General features: G+C 36.4%; 1 protein-coding gene across 1 annotated transcript; it reads left to right on the top strand.

Moving 5' to 3' along the window:
• Positions 1-1,149: 1,149 nt before the first annotated feature.
• LOC124899485 lies at positions 1,150-2,734 on the top strand. The gene is made up of 2 exons (XM_047414378.1): positions 1,150-1,372; positions 2,301-2,734. Exons 1-2 carry the CDS (start codon positions 1,150-1,152, stop codon positions 2,732-2,734), a joined length of 657 nt encoding a protein of 218 aa, XP_047270334.1.
• Positions 2,735-21,266: the final 18,532 nt, after the last annotated feature.

Here is a 21,266-nt window from a genome sequence, read left to right as displayed (position 1 = left end):
GGGTCAAAGAAAAAGTTGCATGTGATGAAATTCAAGTGGATAAGAAGAATATACCCTTACCCTTTCCTCAAAGGCAACAAAAGCGTCAAGAGGAGACAAGTTACAAGAAGTTTTTGGATCTTCTAAAGCTGGTTAATATAAATCTTCTTCTTTTTGATATTCTATAGAGTGTTCCAAAATATGCAAAGTATCTGAAGGACATAGTAGAAAACAAAAACTAGTTGACAAAGTATGATATAGCTGCACTTACTGAGGAGTGCATGTATAAGATATTAAACAAATTGCTCATGAATCTGAAGGATCCATGCAGTTTTACTTTGCATATCACTATTGGGCAGGTCATCACTGCTCGTGGATTATGTTACTTGGGGGCGAGCATCAATCTTATGCTCACATTGTGGTATTATTAGATGGGTCTTAGGAGTCCTAAAACAATCACTATTCTTTTGCAGTTAGCTGGTAAGTCCCTTTCTAGGACGGATGGAATTATTGAAGATGTCTTAGTGCAAGTGGGATCACTGATTTTTCTAGTAGACTTTGTTATTCTTGACTTTGAAGCTGATCCAGTTGTTCCATTTATTTTGGGACGCCCATTCCTAGAAACAAGGCATCCACTTATTGATGTAACATCAGGGAAGATGACTATGACAGAGCATGACAAATTGGAGGTTTTTTATGTATATAAGGCGCTAAAATTGCCTATTATATATGAAGAATTGTCTTTCATATCAGTTATTGACCTTGCATCTGAGCTACATTTATTGTTTTCTGAAGATACCCTAGAGCAAGCCTTGATGATTTTTGATATTTATGGAGATATGAAGGAGCTTAAATTGGTTCAAGTTATGAATTTGGCGGTTGTTGAAATGCGAAAGCTGTCTTTTGACCCATTGAACAGGCCAATTGGTCCATCCCCCAAAGCTTCAGTTGACGAAGCTCCAAAATTAGAGCTTAAGGTTCTTGTTCCTCACTTGAAATATATTTACCTTGGTGATAATGATACTTTGCCTGTTATTTTGTCTGCAGGTTTATTTGATGTAAAGGTAAAGGAAGAAATGGCAGTTTTGAAAAAGAAGGAAGAAGGCAATTGGTTGGCAGACGTCAGACATCATAGGGATCAATCCAACATTTTGCATGCATAATATATACATGGAATATGGTTACAAGGCAAGAGTGCAGCAACAATGGAGGTTGAATTTGGTGATGAAGGAAGTAGTACGAAAAGAAGTCATCAAGTGGCTTGATGCTGGGATTGTCTACCCTATTTCTAACAGCAAGTGGGTCATCCCTATGCATTGCATCCCAAAGAAAAGTGGGATAAATGTGGTGACTAATGAAGCTAATGAGATGATTCCCATTTGCATGGAAACAGGTTGGAGAATCTGCATTGAATACCGACAACTGAATGAAGTAACTAAAAAAGATCATTATCCCATCTCATTCATTGATCAAATGCTGGATAGGTTGTCAAGGAAGGCATACTATTGCATTATGGATGTTACTATGGATATAATCAAATCAAAATTGCACCAGAAGATAAAAAAAGGCCACCTTTACTTTCCCATATGGCACATATGCATTTAGACTCATGCCTTTTAGCTTCTGCAATGGACCCGCAATATTTTAGAGTTGCATGATGGTAATTTTTTATGACATGGTTGAAGAATTTATTGAGGTATTCATGTATGAAATTCTCTATTTATGGTAACTCTTTTGATATATGCTTACAGAAGCTAGATCGAGTGCTAGCTTGCTGTGAGAAGATAAATCTTGTACTGAATTGGAAAAAGTGTCACTTTCTGGTCAAGAAAGGAATAGTCCTTGGTTATAAAGTGTCATTTAGAGGACTTGAAGTGGATATATCCCAGGTTGAATCCATTGGGAAGTTGCCATATCCGGTAACATTAAAGGGAGTGAGGAGTTTTCTAGGGCATACAGGATTCTACAGGTAGTTTATTCAAGATTTTTCGAAGATTGCATGCCAATGTGTAAATTGTTGGAAAAAGAAGCTAAATTTTATTTTGGTGTTTCTTATTAAGAAGATTTTGAGAAGTTGAAGAAGAAACTGACAGAAACACCCATCTTGATTTCTCCAGATTGGGCGTTACCATTCGAGCTAATGTGTGATGCAAGTGATGTGGCTGTGGGAGTAGTTTTGGGGCGGATAAAAGACAACATATTTTGTTTTATTTATTATAAAGTTAAATACTTGAATAATACCCAGATGAATTACACAGTCCCAGAAAAAGAGATGTTAGCATTGGTTTATGCATTCGACAAATTTTAATCATACTTGGTAGGCACTAAGGTAATTGTTCACACAGACCATGCTGCCATCAAATACTTGTTCAACAAAAAAGTTGCAAATCCTCGGTTGATTAGGTGGATTCTATTGCTTCAAGAATTTGACCTAGAGGTGCATGATCGAAAAGGAGCAGAGAATCAAGCAGCAGACTATTTGTCCAGTCTAGAGAATCATGACCATATTGTTGATGATACACTATGCATTTGGGAAGAGTTTCTGGATGAGAAATTGTTGGCTCTAGATGTATGTGAATTTTCTTGGTATGCAGACACCTTGAATTTATTAGTGTGTGGTGTGTACCTTCTAGAAGCCACCGTTCAACAGATAAAGAAGCTACTATATTATTCACGTGCAAACATATGGGATGACCCCTTTCTGTTCAAACAAGGTCCTGATGGAATTGTGCGTAGATATATGTCAAAAACTTAATCTCAACAAGGTCTTTAAAAGTGTCATTCATTTCCTTACGACGCTATCATGGGGGTGAATGCACAGCTAGAAAGGTGTTACAATCAATTTTCTTTTGGCCTACATTTTTCAAAGAGGAGTCTCTTTTGTGAAAGGTTGTGATAGTGTCATCAGTTAGGTACAATTTCCAGGCATCATGAGATTCCCCTAAACAACATTCTTGAAGTTGAGGTATTCGATGTTTTGGGGATAGATTTTATGGGACTATTTCCACTATCCAATGGTAACTTATATATCCTAGTGACAGTTGATTATGTATCTAAGTAGGTGGAAGTTGTAGCTTTCTCTTCTAATGATTAAGAGTGGTATTAAAATTTGTAAAGAAGCATGTATTCTCTCGATTTGGCACTTCCAGAGCTATAATTAGTAGTGGAGGTACGTATTTAATTAACACATAATTTAAAAATATGGTGTTAGGCACAAGGTGGTCACTGCGTACCATCTATAAATAAGTGGTCAGATAGAGGTATCCAACCAAGAGATAACAAAATTTTTGTAGAAGAATATCAATGGTCAGCGGAAGGATTGGGCTAAAAAGCTAGATGATGTGAAATGGTCTTATAGGATAGCTTATAAGAGGCCCATAGGTACCTCTCCATATCATTTGATTTATGGGAAAGCCTGTCATTTATCTGTAGAGCTGGAACATCAAGCTTATTAGGCAGTGAAAAAGATGAATCTTGATATGGAGGCCGCAGGTGAGAAGAGATTGTTGAAGCTTGTTGAACTTGATGAATTGTGTATCCACGCTTATGAGAATGCCAAACTGTACAAAGATAAGACCAATAAATGGCATGAAAAAAATATCCTTGACAAAGTTTTTGAAACTGGACAGCTTATTTTGCTGTTCAATTTGAGGTTGAAATTATTTTCGAGTAAGTTGCGGTATATATGGTCTGGGCCTTTTGAGGTAGTGTGTATGACATCTCATGGAGCAGTAGAGTTGTGGAACAAGGAAAAGATTGAAAATTTCTTGGTGAATGGACAACGTGTGAAGCATTATTGGGAAAATCATAGAGATAAGCACAATGTGTCCATTACCTTTGCTGATGAATGAAATTGAGCTGAGTCATACCACGATGTAAACTAAGGCTCTACATGGGAGGCAACCATGAATGTAATGTAATGTAATAGAGTAGTTGTTGTTTTTAGTTTTAAGTTGATAGAAAAGAAAGCAAAAATACAAAAATATGAGTCGTACCACGACCAAAACTAAGGCGCTGAGTGGGAGGTAACCAACTTTTCCTCATGGTGTTTCTTTGTTTGTGTTATTATGCAGGAATCAGGATAAGGTTGTGTCAAGCGGAGAAATCAGGTCTGTAAATGACATGTGTGCAGATTAAGTATCATACTAGGTCAGAAAGAGGATTAAAATACACTAAAAATATGGTTTCTAATGTCATCACATCGCAGTAAGAGGCACTATAGATCGGAGACAACTGAAAGGCAAGGGAAAGGATGGTACTTCTCAGCCAGCTAAAAAACAAAGCAGAAAGCCAGAAAGGAAAATTGATAGGGTGCCACGTTCTCCACCAGTCCCGTATGGTCAGTTAAGGAGATTTGGATTTAAGGCAGTTAGACAAGAAGGCGAGAAGTGGTATACCAAACACCTTTACACAAAATACATAACAGAGGTGTTTATTGATATGGTGAGCCTACAACGGGAATACCCTATCATGGTTCAGCGACTGGAGCAGTCGAGCATGACCTTTGTGTTTACCCATCCTACTGAGTGCAATTTGCACCTTGTATATGAGTTTTATGCCAACTGGGGCCCACAGGACCAAGATCATGAGGTGAAAGTTTGCAGCAAAGTTGTCAGATTTACAGCTGCAGACATAAATGACTTTCTAGGGGTACCTGAGGCTGGCACATATCATTTGAGGAAGTTGATTGTCACTCCTCCATATGCTCACATCAGAAACTTGTTGTGCAGTACTCCTTTGACTGCCAGGTGGATAAGATAGTGAGGTATGAGTCTTCATTCCTCCTTACCGTATGCACAAATAAACAAGGAGGCATGGATGTAGGGATAAATTTTTTATCATTGCCTTATTCTAGACAAACATATCACAGAAGTTACACGTGATTGGGTATGCTTGATATATGCTCTCATGTGTAATGATATTCACATTAATATAGGCTAGGTGATCTTTTTTGCTATGAAGAAGGTGCGCTACTATGAGGGAAGCTGATACAGCTTTGAAGGTTTATTGACTCAGTTTTTGAAAAGGAACCGTATGGAGGAGGAGGAGGAGTTAGACTACAAACCATTGGTGGATGCTCGCCTTTTTTATGTCACTACAGCTAGGAGCACAACTGGATCTCATGGATCGATCCTTACTGTGTCTGAACATCAAGCTCGGACTGATAAAATCACTACTAGAATGAATGGATTACAGATATTGCAACTGGTGGATAGGGGAAGAGCATCGACCAATAAAGAGATTCGTACTATGAAGCTGGATTACCCCTTAGGCTATTATGCTAGGACACTGCTGAGGATAGGGCCAGATTTTTTGGTGTCGATTTATGTTGATGTGCCGATATATGAGGAGCATCAATGGTGTAACTTAGATATTAAGTCAGATAATGATGAGAAGCCTGACGAACGTGATACAGATGATGATAAAGGTAAAGATGATGACGGTGATGATGCTGATGATGCAAATGATGATATTGATGAGTCTTATATAGGGAGTATTTTGCCACCTCACTATAGCCGAATTTTAATACTTCATTCACCTACCCGTATGAATATCACAAATTAGCCCCATTGAGCCTATAGCTGAATTTCTTTGGTAGCCTCAATGTAGCCTAACCCATTCTTTGATAGACCTAAATTTGATCCATAGCTCCTAAGCGCTTTAAGTATAGATGATTAAATGAGTAGGGAGTGTGAAATTGAAGTAGGAGAAAGTTTAAAGTGAAGCCCCAAAGGAATAGTTATTTGTGTGTTTAATTGTGAAGGTTGGAACATGGCTTAGGAAGAAATTAAAGAAGGAAAAGGCGAGAAACCAAAAGTCCAGAAGTCACCTCAAGTATGTCACTATGTCATGATGAAGGGTTAATCGCCATTTCTCTAGCTTTGAAGCCCATCGCGTTGAGGTAAAAGAGGAATAAGGAATTATAAAAATCCAGTACCTCACCGTGATTGCATAACATCACGGTGAAGACCAAATCAACATTTGGTAAGAAAAAGAAACTCACTGCGATTACACTGCATTGCGGTGAGTATAGCAATATGAGACTTACAACATCGCGATGCTTGTCTAAAGCAAGAATGTCAGATCCAGCTATAAAAGGAACAAATTGAGTCAACACAAAATAATTTGGAAAGCACAATAATGGCGGAAAAACTACAAAATCTCTCTTTTAGGATTCTTAGAATTTCTTTTTAACTATTCACTTCAAAATTAATTTTGGGTATGATTAATTACTTATTTTTGATGTTTAATTCAGACATGAGTGGCTAAACTCCCTTGTTTTGGGGTTGAGGCCAAGAAAATGATTACCTTTTGATATTCCTTATCATAGTTTCTTGTTGGATTATCATATGGGTTGTTCTTAATTTCTTGTGCTTACTATTTTAATGAGTTTCCCCCATTATAATAAATCTATATTTCTATGTGAATCTGGGAGGAGAATCATAGGATAGAACAAAGAGATTAAGGGGAAAGGTTCTCATCCTTTTATAAAATAGAGGATTTGAATTAGCATCTAGGATAGGGATATACCTAGAAGCCTTGCTTGGTTCAATTGAAGGAAGATATCCCTATACATTTAAATGGATTATTAAATCCCCGGTCAACGATGCAGTTGTAAAGTTCATATAGGTAGAAGATTAGAGGTCGGGAGACCATGATTGTGTTATAAACCCTGTAAATCAACAACTCGATAACCAACTGGACTGTGATAAGAATAGATATTTCTAAGATTTTTAGAAGTGCCTCAACCCTGGAATTCTCATCATTACTGTTTGCAACCGTGGCTTGCTTGGTATTGTTACAACTTGTTATTTCTTATTTATTTATATTTTTATTCAAAACTTCAAATCATCTTGATACTTTACAACACTTAATACCTCCTTGTCTAAAACTAAAGTTGGTTGAATTGCTAGTTATATAGTCCTTAAGGGTATGATATCCGACTGTCTAAATCACTATATTACTTATACGATCACGTACACTTGCGTGTGCATTTGAACGCAATAATGACTTTCAAACCCCTCCTTTGCAATCAAACCAACAAGGTCATAATTTAACCCATTACATGGCTAACAATATCTTTACCATACCATTTACCAACCATTCATACTCATTGGGCCTTTTCGTTAGTTCAAAACATCATCAACATGTGAGTAGTCATTTCAGTTAGACATTTTCACAAACACCTTATGTGCGTACCTTTATCAAGGCCAAATATATGGTAGAATTCATCAGTATTAGGGTTACTCAAGACATATTTGTTAAACCACAAACAAAGCACCCTCATATGCAAATCATCACCAATAACATGTATAAACAAAAGTTTAAGCAAGAACAAACATTATTCATCATTAGGCAACAAACCCCTTATCATTTGATTTAAAAATCACCATTTTCAATTATTAATCCATGTGTAAAATACATATTTTTTGAGTTATTTAACAAAGGAAAGAGTTACATGTCTTAAACAAGATGATCCACCAAGAAACTTGACTCCTCTTTGGCTCTAGAGGAACACCCTTGAAACCCTAGCCTCCAATCTTGTTTTGAGAAGTGTAGAGAGGATTTGGAATGTTTTTTTCATTCAAGATAAGGGTTTAGGAGTTCACAACACATTATATAGTAAGGGGACTTAAGGGTTTTGGGGTGGGAAATAACCATAGAGCCCTTAGCTAAAAGCTGGAAAATAAACCCGTAGGAGGGTACGACGCTCTCAAGTTAATCGTACACTAGGGTACGAGTGGTACCCTACCTCATACCAAAGGCTTCACCAAAGACCCCTAAACTGACCAAAACATGAACAAACACCCTTGAATCATATCCAAGGGTACGATTGGTACCCTAAACCATGCCCTAACCCGTACTAAAAATAGTCCGCTCTATCTCAAGTTCCATACTTTATACGACTAGGTAGGATATGACTCATACCCTAATGTATGACCATGGAGAGGCTAATTCATATCTAGGACTATCAGTAACTCTATCCATACTACCTAGAGTAATGTAATACCCTGAACTTTCTTCAAGTCGAATTTCATTCTTAAGAAGAGTAAGGGCTGACTTCCTAAGTGAGAAATATTTTAAACTATATAAAATTTTCCTAATATCAACTTTTGTCATATGGAGAATTGAATAAGCTTTCTGTCGATACTAAATTTTCCCAAATCTGACACTCGAACGAAGAGGTAAAGCCATTTTAGTGAGACAGTGTACCACCTCGTACTTTGGCACATCGCGGAGTCAGCTAAAATGGCAATCGTCAAAATCCAGTGAGCCTCTGCTATTCCACCATATCGTGGTGTATTTCCAGTTCACAACCAAGATGGCAATGTGATTTCCACCGCATTGCGTCATCAACCAGTTTCTCAATTGTTTAATTTCCAGTAAGTTGGCACGATTATGACGCATCATGCCAGCACAAAAAATCAGGATTTTCAGATTCCGTTATTTAATTCCAAGGGAGTCTTAGACTTTTAACATGACCCTTATCAGCCCTAAACATGAAATAAACTGCCCAATAATCCCTTATTCCATGGTCATGATTATTCAAGAATGGTTATATTTTACTTTTATGTTATCGAGTCCTGGGGGTATTTATACCCAGCAAATTAGCTGTTGTCTAGAGCCAGTTTCAGTTTTCACGATAGTCTTAGTCAAGCCATGATCTTTAGAACTCAGTCAGTTATAGAATTCAGTACTCTCAGACAGTTACAGAACTTAAGAAATATCAGTAATCTAAGTATCATTAGCATTCCAACTTCAGTTCAGTACTCAACTCAGATCTTAGTAGTATTCAAGAATTCAGTTTTAGACCTCAGTAGAATTCAAGTAATCAATTCAGAACTTAGTATCATCTAGTTAGATAATGAGATTCAGAAGTATTCCGTCATATAATGGAATCAAGAAAACTCAGTTAGATCAGTCAAGTAAGATAATCACTAATAGATTCATCTTAGTCTAGTACAGTCCAAGAATCAGTTTAGTGTCTTTTAGTTGGGAGTAGGAACTAGCACCAAGCGAGTGCAGGGATGACGACTTCCCCATTAGAGAGGCAGAGTCATTAGTAATAGTCCCTGAACTCCAAAACTGCGTAGCCAGCGCAGGACCAGGAGTCACCCGTTAGATTAAGGCTTAACTATCATATTCCTTAGGCTTGACTTCCTGTTCAGGGTCACCCGTTAGAGAGGCTTGACCATAGCAGACGTCTTTACCTGTGGCAGGGTATTGATAACCTTCCAGCTGGGGTTACAGGTTGGACCCCACTAGATTAGATTCGGGGCATGTCGATTAAGTGAGAACTCCCACAGTTGCAGTTTCAGTATCAGTCTTTGGAGTAGAACTCAGAAATTAGGACTTTCAGATACAGTCACCCATATCAGTAAAGAACTTAGATAGTTCCATAGATTCATGGACCACCCGCTAGATAGGCCTGGTCTCACGTAAAGTTGATCAGTATCAGTACTAATAGAGCCAGAGATAACCCATTAGATAGGCCTGGTCTCAAACTCAATCCGTCATTTCTATTATTAAAAGATTCATAGATCTTCCGCTAAAGAGGACTGATCTCAACTTCAGTATTTAGTTATCAATATTAGAAGATTCAGTTATTCAGTATCTCAGTATTAACACTGAGTTCAGTGTCAGTAAAGCAGTATCCGAGTATCAATATTCAAAGTCACGATGATTTCAGTTATGGTTTGTGTATTCATGCATATGTCCTCATTTAGTACTCTCATGTTATTTAGTTAAGCTATGTTCATGCATAAGCCCTTGCATTTAGCCTTACCTTATCTAGCATAACAGTACATTCAAAGTACTGACGCATACTTTTCTCTTGCGCTATGGTGTCTTATACCATAGGTTCAGAAGCACAAGATCCAGAGCACCCTTAGCAGTCCAGACTCAGTCAACAGCAGTAGACGTAGCAGTGAGTCCTCTTCATTCGAGGATGATCCTTATTTTACTATGGCATTAGACTCAGTTTATTTTCAGTAGATGGAGTTATTTGGGGACATATCCCATCAAATCCACATTTCAGATAGTTAGAGGCTTTTCAGACAAATGTATCAGTATTCAGTGTTCAGTTTTGAGATTTTTTAGATGTTTTGAATCTTATGGCAAGTTTTCGCCAGTTTTTCGCTTTTATTATATTATATTATATAGTGCTCAAGTACAGATATCAGTATAGGGTTAGCTTGTGGTCCTTCGAGATCATGAGCACTGTGTGGTGTTCCTATTCTAGAAAATCGGGGCGTCACAAGTACGAGAGGGGTCACTAAATCATATACAAAGATATGACTAGTTCCCTTAGTCGTACCTAGTCCAGAAGCCTCAATCAAGGGAATTTTTCTATGGGTCCAAAGTCAAGGTGTTTCAATTCTCCCCCACTTGGATCATTTGTCCTCGAATGATGGATAAGGAAAGCTTAAACACAAGTTAATACACATTAACCAACCTTTTAACAATTAGAAAACAAGGCACAAAACAAGGATAAAACACACATCATAATCATTATCAAGCAAACATTCATCTCATTTACTATGGGGACTCAAACCCATTATTTATCAAAGACACTTGTTTAATTTAAAGCTTAGGGACTTTAACCCATCGTCTACCATCACACTGGCTCAATGCATAGTTTAGGGACTCAAACCCATTGTCTAACAAAGACATAAATCAAGGCAAAAAGGTAAACACATACCTCAATCACGAGTTTCTAGAATGAAAAACAAATGTGGATACTTGGACTTCATTTCTTCTTTCGCCTCCCAACTAGCTTCCTCAGACTTTTGGTTCCTCCAGAGAACCTTCACCAAAGCCACTTCTTTCATTTGCAACTGGCAAAAATGACTATCTAAGATCCTCACTAGGATATCTTCATAGGACAAAGAGTCCGACACACCAAAATCCTCCAAGGGAACAACCAACGAAGGATCACCCACATATTTATGCAACATAGAGACATGGAAAACCGGGTGAATGGATTTCAAACTAGAAATCAACTCCAACTCATAGACAAGTAATATCATATCCAAACCATTTAGGTTAGGGGAACTTAGGTGCCCTTCCAATTTCCACAGTAAATCCACTTGGGAGACTTCCATGTTCTCTACAAGCTTGACCATTTAGCCTTTAGCCTTTTCAAACCATTTAAACCATGCATAAATCCTTTATCCAGTTTAAAATATGCAAGATTTCTATTAAAAGAAGTCAATGCAATTAACATATCTTTATAAGCACTTCATCAAACTCCTTCAGGGCATAATATAACCAAAACCAACTCCAAAAACCATTTAACCATTATCATGCAATCCAATTGTCCAAAACCACCATTAATGCATATAAAAGCATAATTAAAACCATAGGAAACCATAACCAAATATTTAATATCAAAACCCCCAAATAATAGTTGAAAGCCAAAATTAGGAAATAGCAAAACCATGAAATCAATCATATAAACCATGTCTTTATTAAAATTACATGAGGGAAGAGAATCATGCCTTATACTGAAGAATTGACAAAAATAAATCACCAAAGAAATCCCCAAAGAAATTCGTAAGATGAAACCCTAGCCTTTTTGCCCTAAAAGCTCTTGAGAGAATTATGAGATGTTTTAGAATAGTTTCTAAGTGTTAATGAATAGAATAATAGGCTAAAAATCCTCCTAAGTATATTAGAAGTCATGGATCCTAGTTAGGGTAAGTAGGGAAACATCCATAATACGCCCACCTAAATCCCTTAAAAACTCGTCACAAGGATACGACTGACCCATATATGTCGTACCCTTCTATAAGATCGGTATCCACTACTCGTATCTAAGGCTCAACCCTTGGATCAAACACTATTCAGTATATGAATTATCCAACCAAGTCGTAACCACAACATATGATTCGTACCCATAACCCGTATCTTTGTCAGAATGAAATACCAGAAGGATCAAATACTGCCCATAATATGAGTCCTTGATACGACTCGTACCAAGCCTTACAACTCATACCCTTAAGTCGTACCCATTCCAGTAACCAAAACCATCCTACCAACTAACACTAGTCAGCATACGATAGGACCATACTATACTTACCCCAGCATACAGCTCGTACCCATGAGTCGTATTGGGTTCGAAGAACAGATTTCCAAGAAATTTTCTTAGGGTCAAAACCTAGGATGTTTCAGTCTCCCTAACTAGGAACATTCGTCACCAAATGATGGAAAAGGTAGGGGTAACCACACACAGGGTCATTTGTATTATCAAACATCCCTTTAACAAAGTTTGAAAACAAAAAGGCAAAGATGTTAATCTTTTCTTTAATAAACTCAAAAAAAAGATGTGTTCAAGATAAATACCTTATGCACGTATCCCAGGAGCAAAAAAATGTGGATACTTGGACTTTATGTCCTCTTCCGCTTCCCAAGTAGCTTCTTCCACCTTATGGTTCCACCATATAACCTAACCAAAGCTATATCCTTGGTCCACAATCGACGAACTTACCTTTCTAATATCTTAATCAAGACCTCTTTATAAGATAGAGAATTCGAGATACCCAATCCTTCCAAAGGAATGACCGATGAACGATTACCAAGACACTTCTTCAACATAGAAACATGAAAGATTGGATGAACCAAATTTAAGATAGATGGAAACTCCAACTTATAAGAAACATTTCCAACTCTCTGTAGAATCATATAAGGACGAACATACCGACGACTGAGTTTCCCCTTTTTGCCAAACCACACACCCCCTTCATGGGAGACACCTTGAGGAATACCCTATCCCCAGCCTCAAACTCCAAGTCTCTATGCCTAATATCCGCATAGAACTTTTGGCGACTTTGGGCAGCTTTAAGACTATCCTGAATTAAGTTGACCTTCTCTATCGCCTGATAAACCAAATCTTGACCAAACATGTCTGCTTCCCTAAGTTCAAACCACCCAATAGGAGATCTACACCTCCTACCATATAATGATTCGAAAGGAGCCATACCAATACTCGAACGAAAGCTATTATTGTAAGCAAACTCCACCAAAGGTAGATAGTCAACCTAATTGCCACCATAGTCAATCACACAGGCCTGAAACATATTTTCCAATATCTGAATAGTTCTTTCTTATTGCCCAATCTTTTTGGAAAGACCACCAGAAAAGAGACATAAATTGCATACCATGATCAGAGATAATCAAAATAGGTACACCATGTATCTTTATATCTCCTAAAGATACAACCACATATAATTCTCTACTAAAAAAGTAGTTTGCATTGGCAGAAAACATGCAGACATGGTTATCCTATCCACGATGACCCAAATCAGATCATACTGATTCCGAGACCGAGAAAGACTGGTAATGAAGTCCATATTTATCACTTCCCACATCTATTCGGGCAAATCAGTTTCTTGATACAACCTACCAGGTCTTATGTACTCAACCTTAACCTATTAACACACTATATACTTGGACACAAAATCAACTAAATCTCTCTTTAAGCTATTTTACCAATAGATCTCCTTGAGATCATGATATATCTTAGTTGAGCTGAGATGAACAACATAGCGTGACTCATGTACCTCAACCAAAACCCTTTGTTGCATCCCGTCGACATCAGGAACACACAACCTCCCTTGGTATCGTAAAGTACCATAACCACTGATCTCAAACACCACTACCTTCTGCCTACTAACATTACTCTTGATTTTATCAAGATCGAATCCAACACTTTCTTCTCCTTAATCTTTGCACCAAGATATGATCAAACCACTTCCTGCACCATTACACCACCATCCTTAGAGTCTAAGAGATGAACTCCAAGATTATCCAAGCGGTGAATATTATTTACCAATTCCTACTTTCCTTCCTCCACATGAGCCAAACTCCCCATGGATAACCTGCTAAGAGCATCAACAACCATATTAGCCTTACCTGGGTGGTAGTGAAGACTCATATCATAATCTTTGAAAATCTCAAGCCACCTCCTCTGCCAGAGATTAAGCTCTTTCTTAGTGAACACGTACTAAAGACTCTTATGATAAAAAAATATATCCATGTGAAAACCATTAACTAATACCCCATATTTTCAAGAAAACACAATCGCCAACTCTCTAAATCATGAGTAGGATAATTCCTCTCATGTACCTTTAAATGCCTGGAAGCATAAGCAATCACCTTCCCATGCTGCATCAAAACACAACCAAGCCCTACCCGAGATGCATCACAATAAACCACAAACCCATTATTGCCCTCCGGTAAGGTCAGGATTGGAGTCGAAGTCAACTTATCCTTCAACTTCTCAAAAATCTCTTCACAAGCATTTGACCAAGAGAACTTAACCTTCTTCTAAGTCAACTTAGTCCAAGAAGCAGTTATCAAAGAAAAGCTATCCATATACCACCTATAATACCCAGCTAAACCTAAGATGCTTCACCACAACAACTTTCTGCGGATCTACCATGATCCCTTCACTAGAAATATTATGGCCCATGAAAGTCGCTGCATTCAACCAGAACTCACACTTAGAGAACTTGACATACAATCATTGTTTATTTAAGTTCTGCAACACCACACGAAGATGTTAGCATAATCCATCTCACTCTTTGAGTAAACTAGAATATCATCAATAAATATAATGACGAAGAGATCCAAATACTACCTGAACACTCTGTCCATCAAATCCATAAATTCTACTGGAGCATTGGTCAACCCAAATGACATCATTAAAAACTCAAAATGCCCATATTGAGTATGAAAAGTCATCTTAAGGATATCCATCTCCCTAATTTTAAGATGATGGTACCCAGATCGAAGATCTATCTTAGAGAAGAACTTGACACCTGGTAACTGGTCAAACAAGTCATCTATCTGAGGAAAAGGATACTTGTTCTTGATTGTTACCTTGTTCAACTTTCTATAGTCAATGCATATCTAAAAGGAACCATTTTACTTGCGCACAAAAAACACTGGTGTAACCCATGGAGAAATACTAGGACGAATAAACCCCTTAACCAGAAGATCCTTAAGTTTTTCCTGAGTTCCCTCAACTTATCCGGAGCCTATCTATTCGAAGGAATAGAAATTTGTTGAGTGTATGGAAGCAAATCAATACCAAACTCTATTTCCCTATTTAGAGGAATGCTAGAAAGATCAACCGGAAAGACCTCTGGAAACTCATTAATCATAGGAACCGAAGATAAAGAAGGACATTCTGAGTTAGAATCCTTAACCCAGACCAAGTGATAAAGACAACCCTTAAAGATTAACCTCTAAACTTTAAGATAAGAAATAAATCTCCCCCTAAGAGCTAAGGAACTACCTTTTCATTCTATAATCGATTCACTGGGAAACTTAAGGATAACCTTATCTACAGACGCATAACAAGAATGCAACCAATTTATACCTAGAATTATATCAAAATCTATCATATCTAACTCGAACAGATCCACCAAGGTCTGCTTGCTACCAACAGATACCACACATACCCTAAATATTCTCTTAGCAATAACCGAGTCACCTACCAGGGAAGAAACTGGAAAAGGATCCGAGATAACTTCCGGATTGGAACCAAATGACACAACCACATATGAAGTCATATAAAAAAGAGTGACCCCCAGATCAATCAAATAATATATGTCATAAGAGAAAAGTTGTAACATAATAGTAATGACATCAGGTGATGCCTTAAATTCCTGTCGAGACGCCAAAGGATACAACCTCTTCCGACCAACACTAGAACCAGAAGCAGTAACAGAAGTAGGTTCCACCCTACCAAGTGCAGGAGTGGAAGATGAAGCCACAGGAATCTTATTCTCCCCCTAGCAACCTTATTGACCGAACAATCCCTAAGCTGATGGCCTACCTGGCCACACTTGAAGAATTTGTCCCTTCCTTCTTTGCAATAACCCCGATGAGGACGGCCACAGAATCGACAAGGAAGACACAAGGAAACTGACTAACCTCTGCTTGCCTGAGATTAGGAAACTTGTGTTCGAGAATTTTCACCACCTTGATGACGCCTATCTCCTGATTAATAAGGAGCACTAGAAAAAAAGGAGCCCGAACTCCCCCCACTTTTTTTTGTCACTTGCTACCACCCATACCATCCCAAAACTGAGCACCTCCCTGATCAGAAAACCTGTTCCTCTTTCCTTGCCCTATCCCCAAACTCTGCCTGCTTCCCTTTTTTATCCTAAACCTGTTGCATATGAACAGTCAACCTAGAGATGTCCATATATTTACTCAGAAAGGCAACCTTTCTCTCCAGAATTAAATCTCTATTTAAACCAGAAGTAAACTTCCTCATTATCGACCTTATGTTAGCTACCAAATCAGGAGCTTACCTTGATAGCTAACGAAACTTCAAAGCATATTCCTTTACTAACATCCTCCCCTGCCTAGGGTTCACAAACTCCTCCATCTTTGCTTCCCTCAACTCTTGTGGAAATAAATGATCCATGAAGGCATTAGAAAAGGCTTCTTACAATCCATCCTCTTCTATATCATTTTTTTTCCTATCCTACTCCTCACACCACTGATAAGAAACATACTTAAGTTGGCAAGCTATAAAGTTAACCCTCACTATATTAGAAGCTTGCATCACCCAAAAGATCATTTCCATCTCATCTAAAAAGCCCTATAGATACTCATCTACCTTCACCTAGTAAAAGTTAGAGGACGCATCTTCATAAATTGACCAACCCTTAGGGCCTCATCATACAGAGCACGAGTCGCACCCTGCTTAGCTTGAGCAGCAACCAATTGGGCAATGACATGAATAAATTGACAAAATTCTGCATTCTTCACGTTGCCCTGAGGAACCTGAGGAGACTAGCCGGATTGGGAAGAACTCTAACACTATCAGAAATAAGACCATGAGACCAAAAATGTACTCTAGATGTACGACATACCCCATCAACATTATCCCCAGATATGATGAAAGAATTTCCTTGTGTTCCAGATCTAGAAGGAATGATCTGAAAGATTACAACAAGCATTAGAAGAGATTCTAGGATTGAGGGCTCAATCTTAAAGATAGAATACCAAGAAGTGAAACATTCCTAAGTGTCTTGTAGCCACTTCCTTATGAGTGTGGCGCGCTTCACACTCCTAAACACGACTCCACTCGACACGACTTTATGGACTTTTTAGTTGACCATGAACCTGACTCTGATACTAACTTGATATAACCCAACCTCCGGCCTTGTCATAATAGGCATACCAAGTCCAACCAGGATCGGGGACCTCCTCCTAATACCCAACCCAATCACCTATGTCCAGCCTTAGATGGGCTGAATTTCAAACATATAAAAATATAGCATTATTGTTCTCATTAAGACTCTAGGATAGGGTCACAACCGTGACTGACCCAACCGAGTCCAATCATACCACAACAATCGCCCAACCATACCAAACCAAACCAAAGGCCCTAAACAAAAAGGGAATACCAAAACATAATATGAAAATCAATCCCAAAATGTAGTAGAATGGAACAACAAACAATATCGTCTAATGATGTCAGCCCACCGACTTATTCCCACCACAAGAAAAGTGTTTATTACCTTGGGATTTTCATAGGGATAATGCGGTAAAATTCCCAAGTAATTTGATTACCTGTGGATTTTCTTACCAATAGAATCCAATAGAATACCTTCATAGGTAATTTTTACCTGTGGATTTATAAAATCCCTAGGTAATTTAGTTACGGAAATAAATCCACACGTAAGTTATTTGCAAATTTATTTGTGATTAACTATCAAAATTTTGCATGAATTATTTGGTAAAATTTCATTAAAATAGGATTTTACCTATGGATTTCTACGAAAAAATTCACAAATTATTCCCCATGAAAATTCTCAAGTAAATCCGAAGGAAGTTTAGAGGTGAAAATTCCTAATTAATAAAAGAAAATTTCTTGCGGATATTTATAAAATTATTTTGCGAGAAATTTCGTATGAAATGCCCCAAGTCAATCCGCAAGAACAAATTTTTTCAAGAAAATTTTCATAAATATTTAGCGTGTACATCCCCATGGAAATTTTCAAGTAATAATTCACTCATAAATTACTAGAAATATTTCACAATTAGTCAAAAATCTATTCAAAACCATCAATAATTATCAAAAACATCATTCAATACTAGTCTAATGTAAAACATTACAATTAACAAAAAAACATAATTCATAACATCCACATCAATAATGTATGATTCTTAAATGGTCCAAAATAAATAATTCAAACTTGAATCCTCAATAAAACTATCAACCAACAGGGTCAAAATCACTTTCATCCACGTTATCATGATTAGAATCACTTTTATTCACGTCATCAGAGTCATCATGACTTTCATCCTCATAAGTTTGGTTGTCTTCTTGAGAAGAGCGTTCATTATTTGAAGATGATTTCTTGTATACGTGATTCATCAACAAGTCCAATTCCTTTCTCATCCTCTTATTTTTGTGTCGCTCATTCTGATACAAATCAGCATTTGAAGCTTCAACCTAGGACTTAATAATCTCATCAAATTTAATATGTAATCAACCATCATAAGAATAAAAACATTAAAGTTAAATTATTAACACAAAATTTGTCAATGTTACAAAAGTAAACTACAAAACATACAAAAAACTATCCTATGGACTTAACTAAATTTGTAACAAAACACTATGGAGTAACTTGTACAAAACTATCCTATGAATAATTCCTAAACATATATATCTGATAAAACTATCTACTGGAGCCACTAATTTTCAATTACGATCCATCAGTTACGAAGTCATATTTTTGTCATGCAAAGAAGAGAAATGAAGCTCCCTTTTCTCCTATCATCCTAATTAATTAGTAGTACTAATCTAAAAAGATTCTAAAGATCAAATTAAGTGTCTAAAAAATTATCTCAAAGCACTTGCAACCTCTGAAGAGACAATAAAGTGCCTCTTTGCCAAAAAGTAACTTAAACTAATGCCAACATGTATGTAGTTAATTCTAAAAGCTCAGATTAGGTAAAAATTAATCACTATGTTTGTCAAATACCTAACTCAATCATTGAGAATCTTCTACTAATCCAATGACTCAAAGGCAGCTGCATTTTAATTAGTTTCAAATATATATATATATATATATATATATATATATATATATATATACATATACATACATATATATATATGAACAATTTACTAAAATTGTAGATTATTAGTAATATCAAATTCTAAACTCATTCTTGCACAACTACTAATAGTTCACTGACAAGGACAAAAATTGATTAAGTGTTAAAATTTGTAACTGTCACTACTTCACTTCTCAAGTGACCACTCTTAAGTAAATTCAAAACACAAATTCACCTTTAAACTAACCACACTTAAACATTTTCAAGTCACTACTTCACTTCTCAAGTGACCACACTTAACTAAATTCAAAAAACAAATTCACCTTTCAACTAACCACACTTAAACGTTTTCAAGTCACTACTTCATTTCTCAAGTGGCCACACTTTACTAAATTCAAAAAACAAGTTCATTTCTCAAGTGACTACATTATTCTTAATCAATTTAAAGTAACTAGTTTACATTTCAAAACATTATTCTTAATCAATTTCAAGTAACTAGTTTACATTTAAAGTCCCTTGACTTAACCATTTTTAAAATACAAGTTCACATTCTCAAATAACAACTACACATAATCATTTTCAAAACACAAGGTAACCTTTCAAATAACTAAGTTCAAAACAAAAGTCACCTCTCAAGTGACTACATTATTCTTAATCAATTTCAAGTAACTAGTTTACATTTCAAAACATTATTCTTAATTAATTTCAAGTAACTAATTTACATTTAAAGTCCCTAGACTTAACCATTTTCAAAACTCAAGTTCACATCCTCAAATAACTACACATAATCATTTTCAAAATACAAGATCACCGTTCAAATAAGTTCAAAACACAAGTCACCAATTCACTTCTCAAGTGACTACACTTGATCATTATCAAATCATTAATTCACTTCTCAAGTGACCACATTTAACTAAATTCAAAACACAAATTTACCTTTCAACTAACCAAACTTAAACATTTTCAAGTCACTACATCACTTCTCAAGTGACCACACTTAACTAAATTCAAAACACAAGTTCACCTTTCAACTAACCACACTTAAAAATTTTCAAGTCACTACTTCACTTCTTAAATGACCACACTTTACTAAATTCAAAACACAAGTTCACCTTAATCAATTTCAAGTAACTAGTTTACATTTCAAAACATTATTCTTAATTAATTTCAAGTAACTAGTTTACATTTAAAGTCACTACACTTAACCATTTTCAAAACTCAAGTTCACATTATCAAATAACTACACATAATCATTTTCAAAACATAAGATTACCTTTAAAATAGCTAAGTTCAAAACAAAAGTCACCTCTCAGGTGACTACACTATTCTTAATCAATTGTAAGTAACTAGTTTACATGTAAAAACATTATTCTTAATCAAGTGACAACACTAAATCAATTTCAAGTTATGATTTACATTTTCAAGTGATTACACTTTACTAATTTCAAAACACAAGTTCGCCTTTCAAGTCACTACATTAAATAATTTTCAAGTCACTAATCCACTTCTTAAGTGACACTTGATCATTTTAAAGTCACTAGTACACATTTCAAAACACTACACTTAACCATTTTCAACTCTCTAATTCATATTTGTACTGTAAGGCATGACATGAGTACATGAATCATGAACTACATGACCTGAGCTTGGAGTTTTTGTGTTCATGGAACATGATGCGTAACACTGCGTGATCTGGAACTCTTTATACTAGGAATTATAAGCATGCATGATTTTTTATGATGTTCACAAATACAATCTATGATCATAGAGATAACATATAAGACACGAGTAGCTATCGTGATAGCTAAAGTACGAAACTTTGCACCGAGGTAAGGATGGATTAGGCATTATGCCTTCCCATTGCTTTTTTACCATACAGACATTACTATTAAAATTTGAAAGCCTGACTTGGTTACTTGTCTACCATCTCCCCTTAGCTTAAAGTCATTATTCTAAGTCTGTGAATAACTTAATAAACTAAAACTCTAATCCAAACTGAAACCACATTAATCTAGAGTCGGAGATCTAATAATACTCATAAACACTTTACTCATTCTGAAAGACTATACCTGATAATGTAAGGTTCACTGCTAGTACTTTCTTTTGATACATAACTCTTAGCTTTCTATTGCCTCAATAATCATCATGTAGCAACCTCAACACTGACTAACTTAGAATTCTCTACTCTTCTTTCTACT

This window comes from Capsicum annuum, chromosome 6 (genome assembly GCF_002878395.1).
Source record: "Capsicum annuum cultivar UCD-10X-F1 chromosome 6, UCD10Xv1.1, whole genome shotgun sequence".
Taxonomy (NCBI): domain Eukaryota; kingdom Viridiplantae; phylum Streptophyta; class Magnoliopsida; order Solanales; family Solanaceae; genus Capsicum; species Capsicum annuum.
This window is presented reverse-complemented; position numbering and strand designations above follow the sequence as displayed.

Coding starts and splice junctions, on each gene's coding strand:
- LOC124899485 (XM_047414378.1), top strand. CDS start 1,150: ATGGAATATGGTTACAAGGCAAGAGTGCAGCAACAATGGAGGTTGAAT. Junction 1,373..2,300: donor TCCCATTTGCATGGAAACAG/GTTGGAGAATCT, acceptor CATACTTGGTAG/GCACTAAGGTAATTGTTCAC.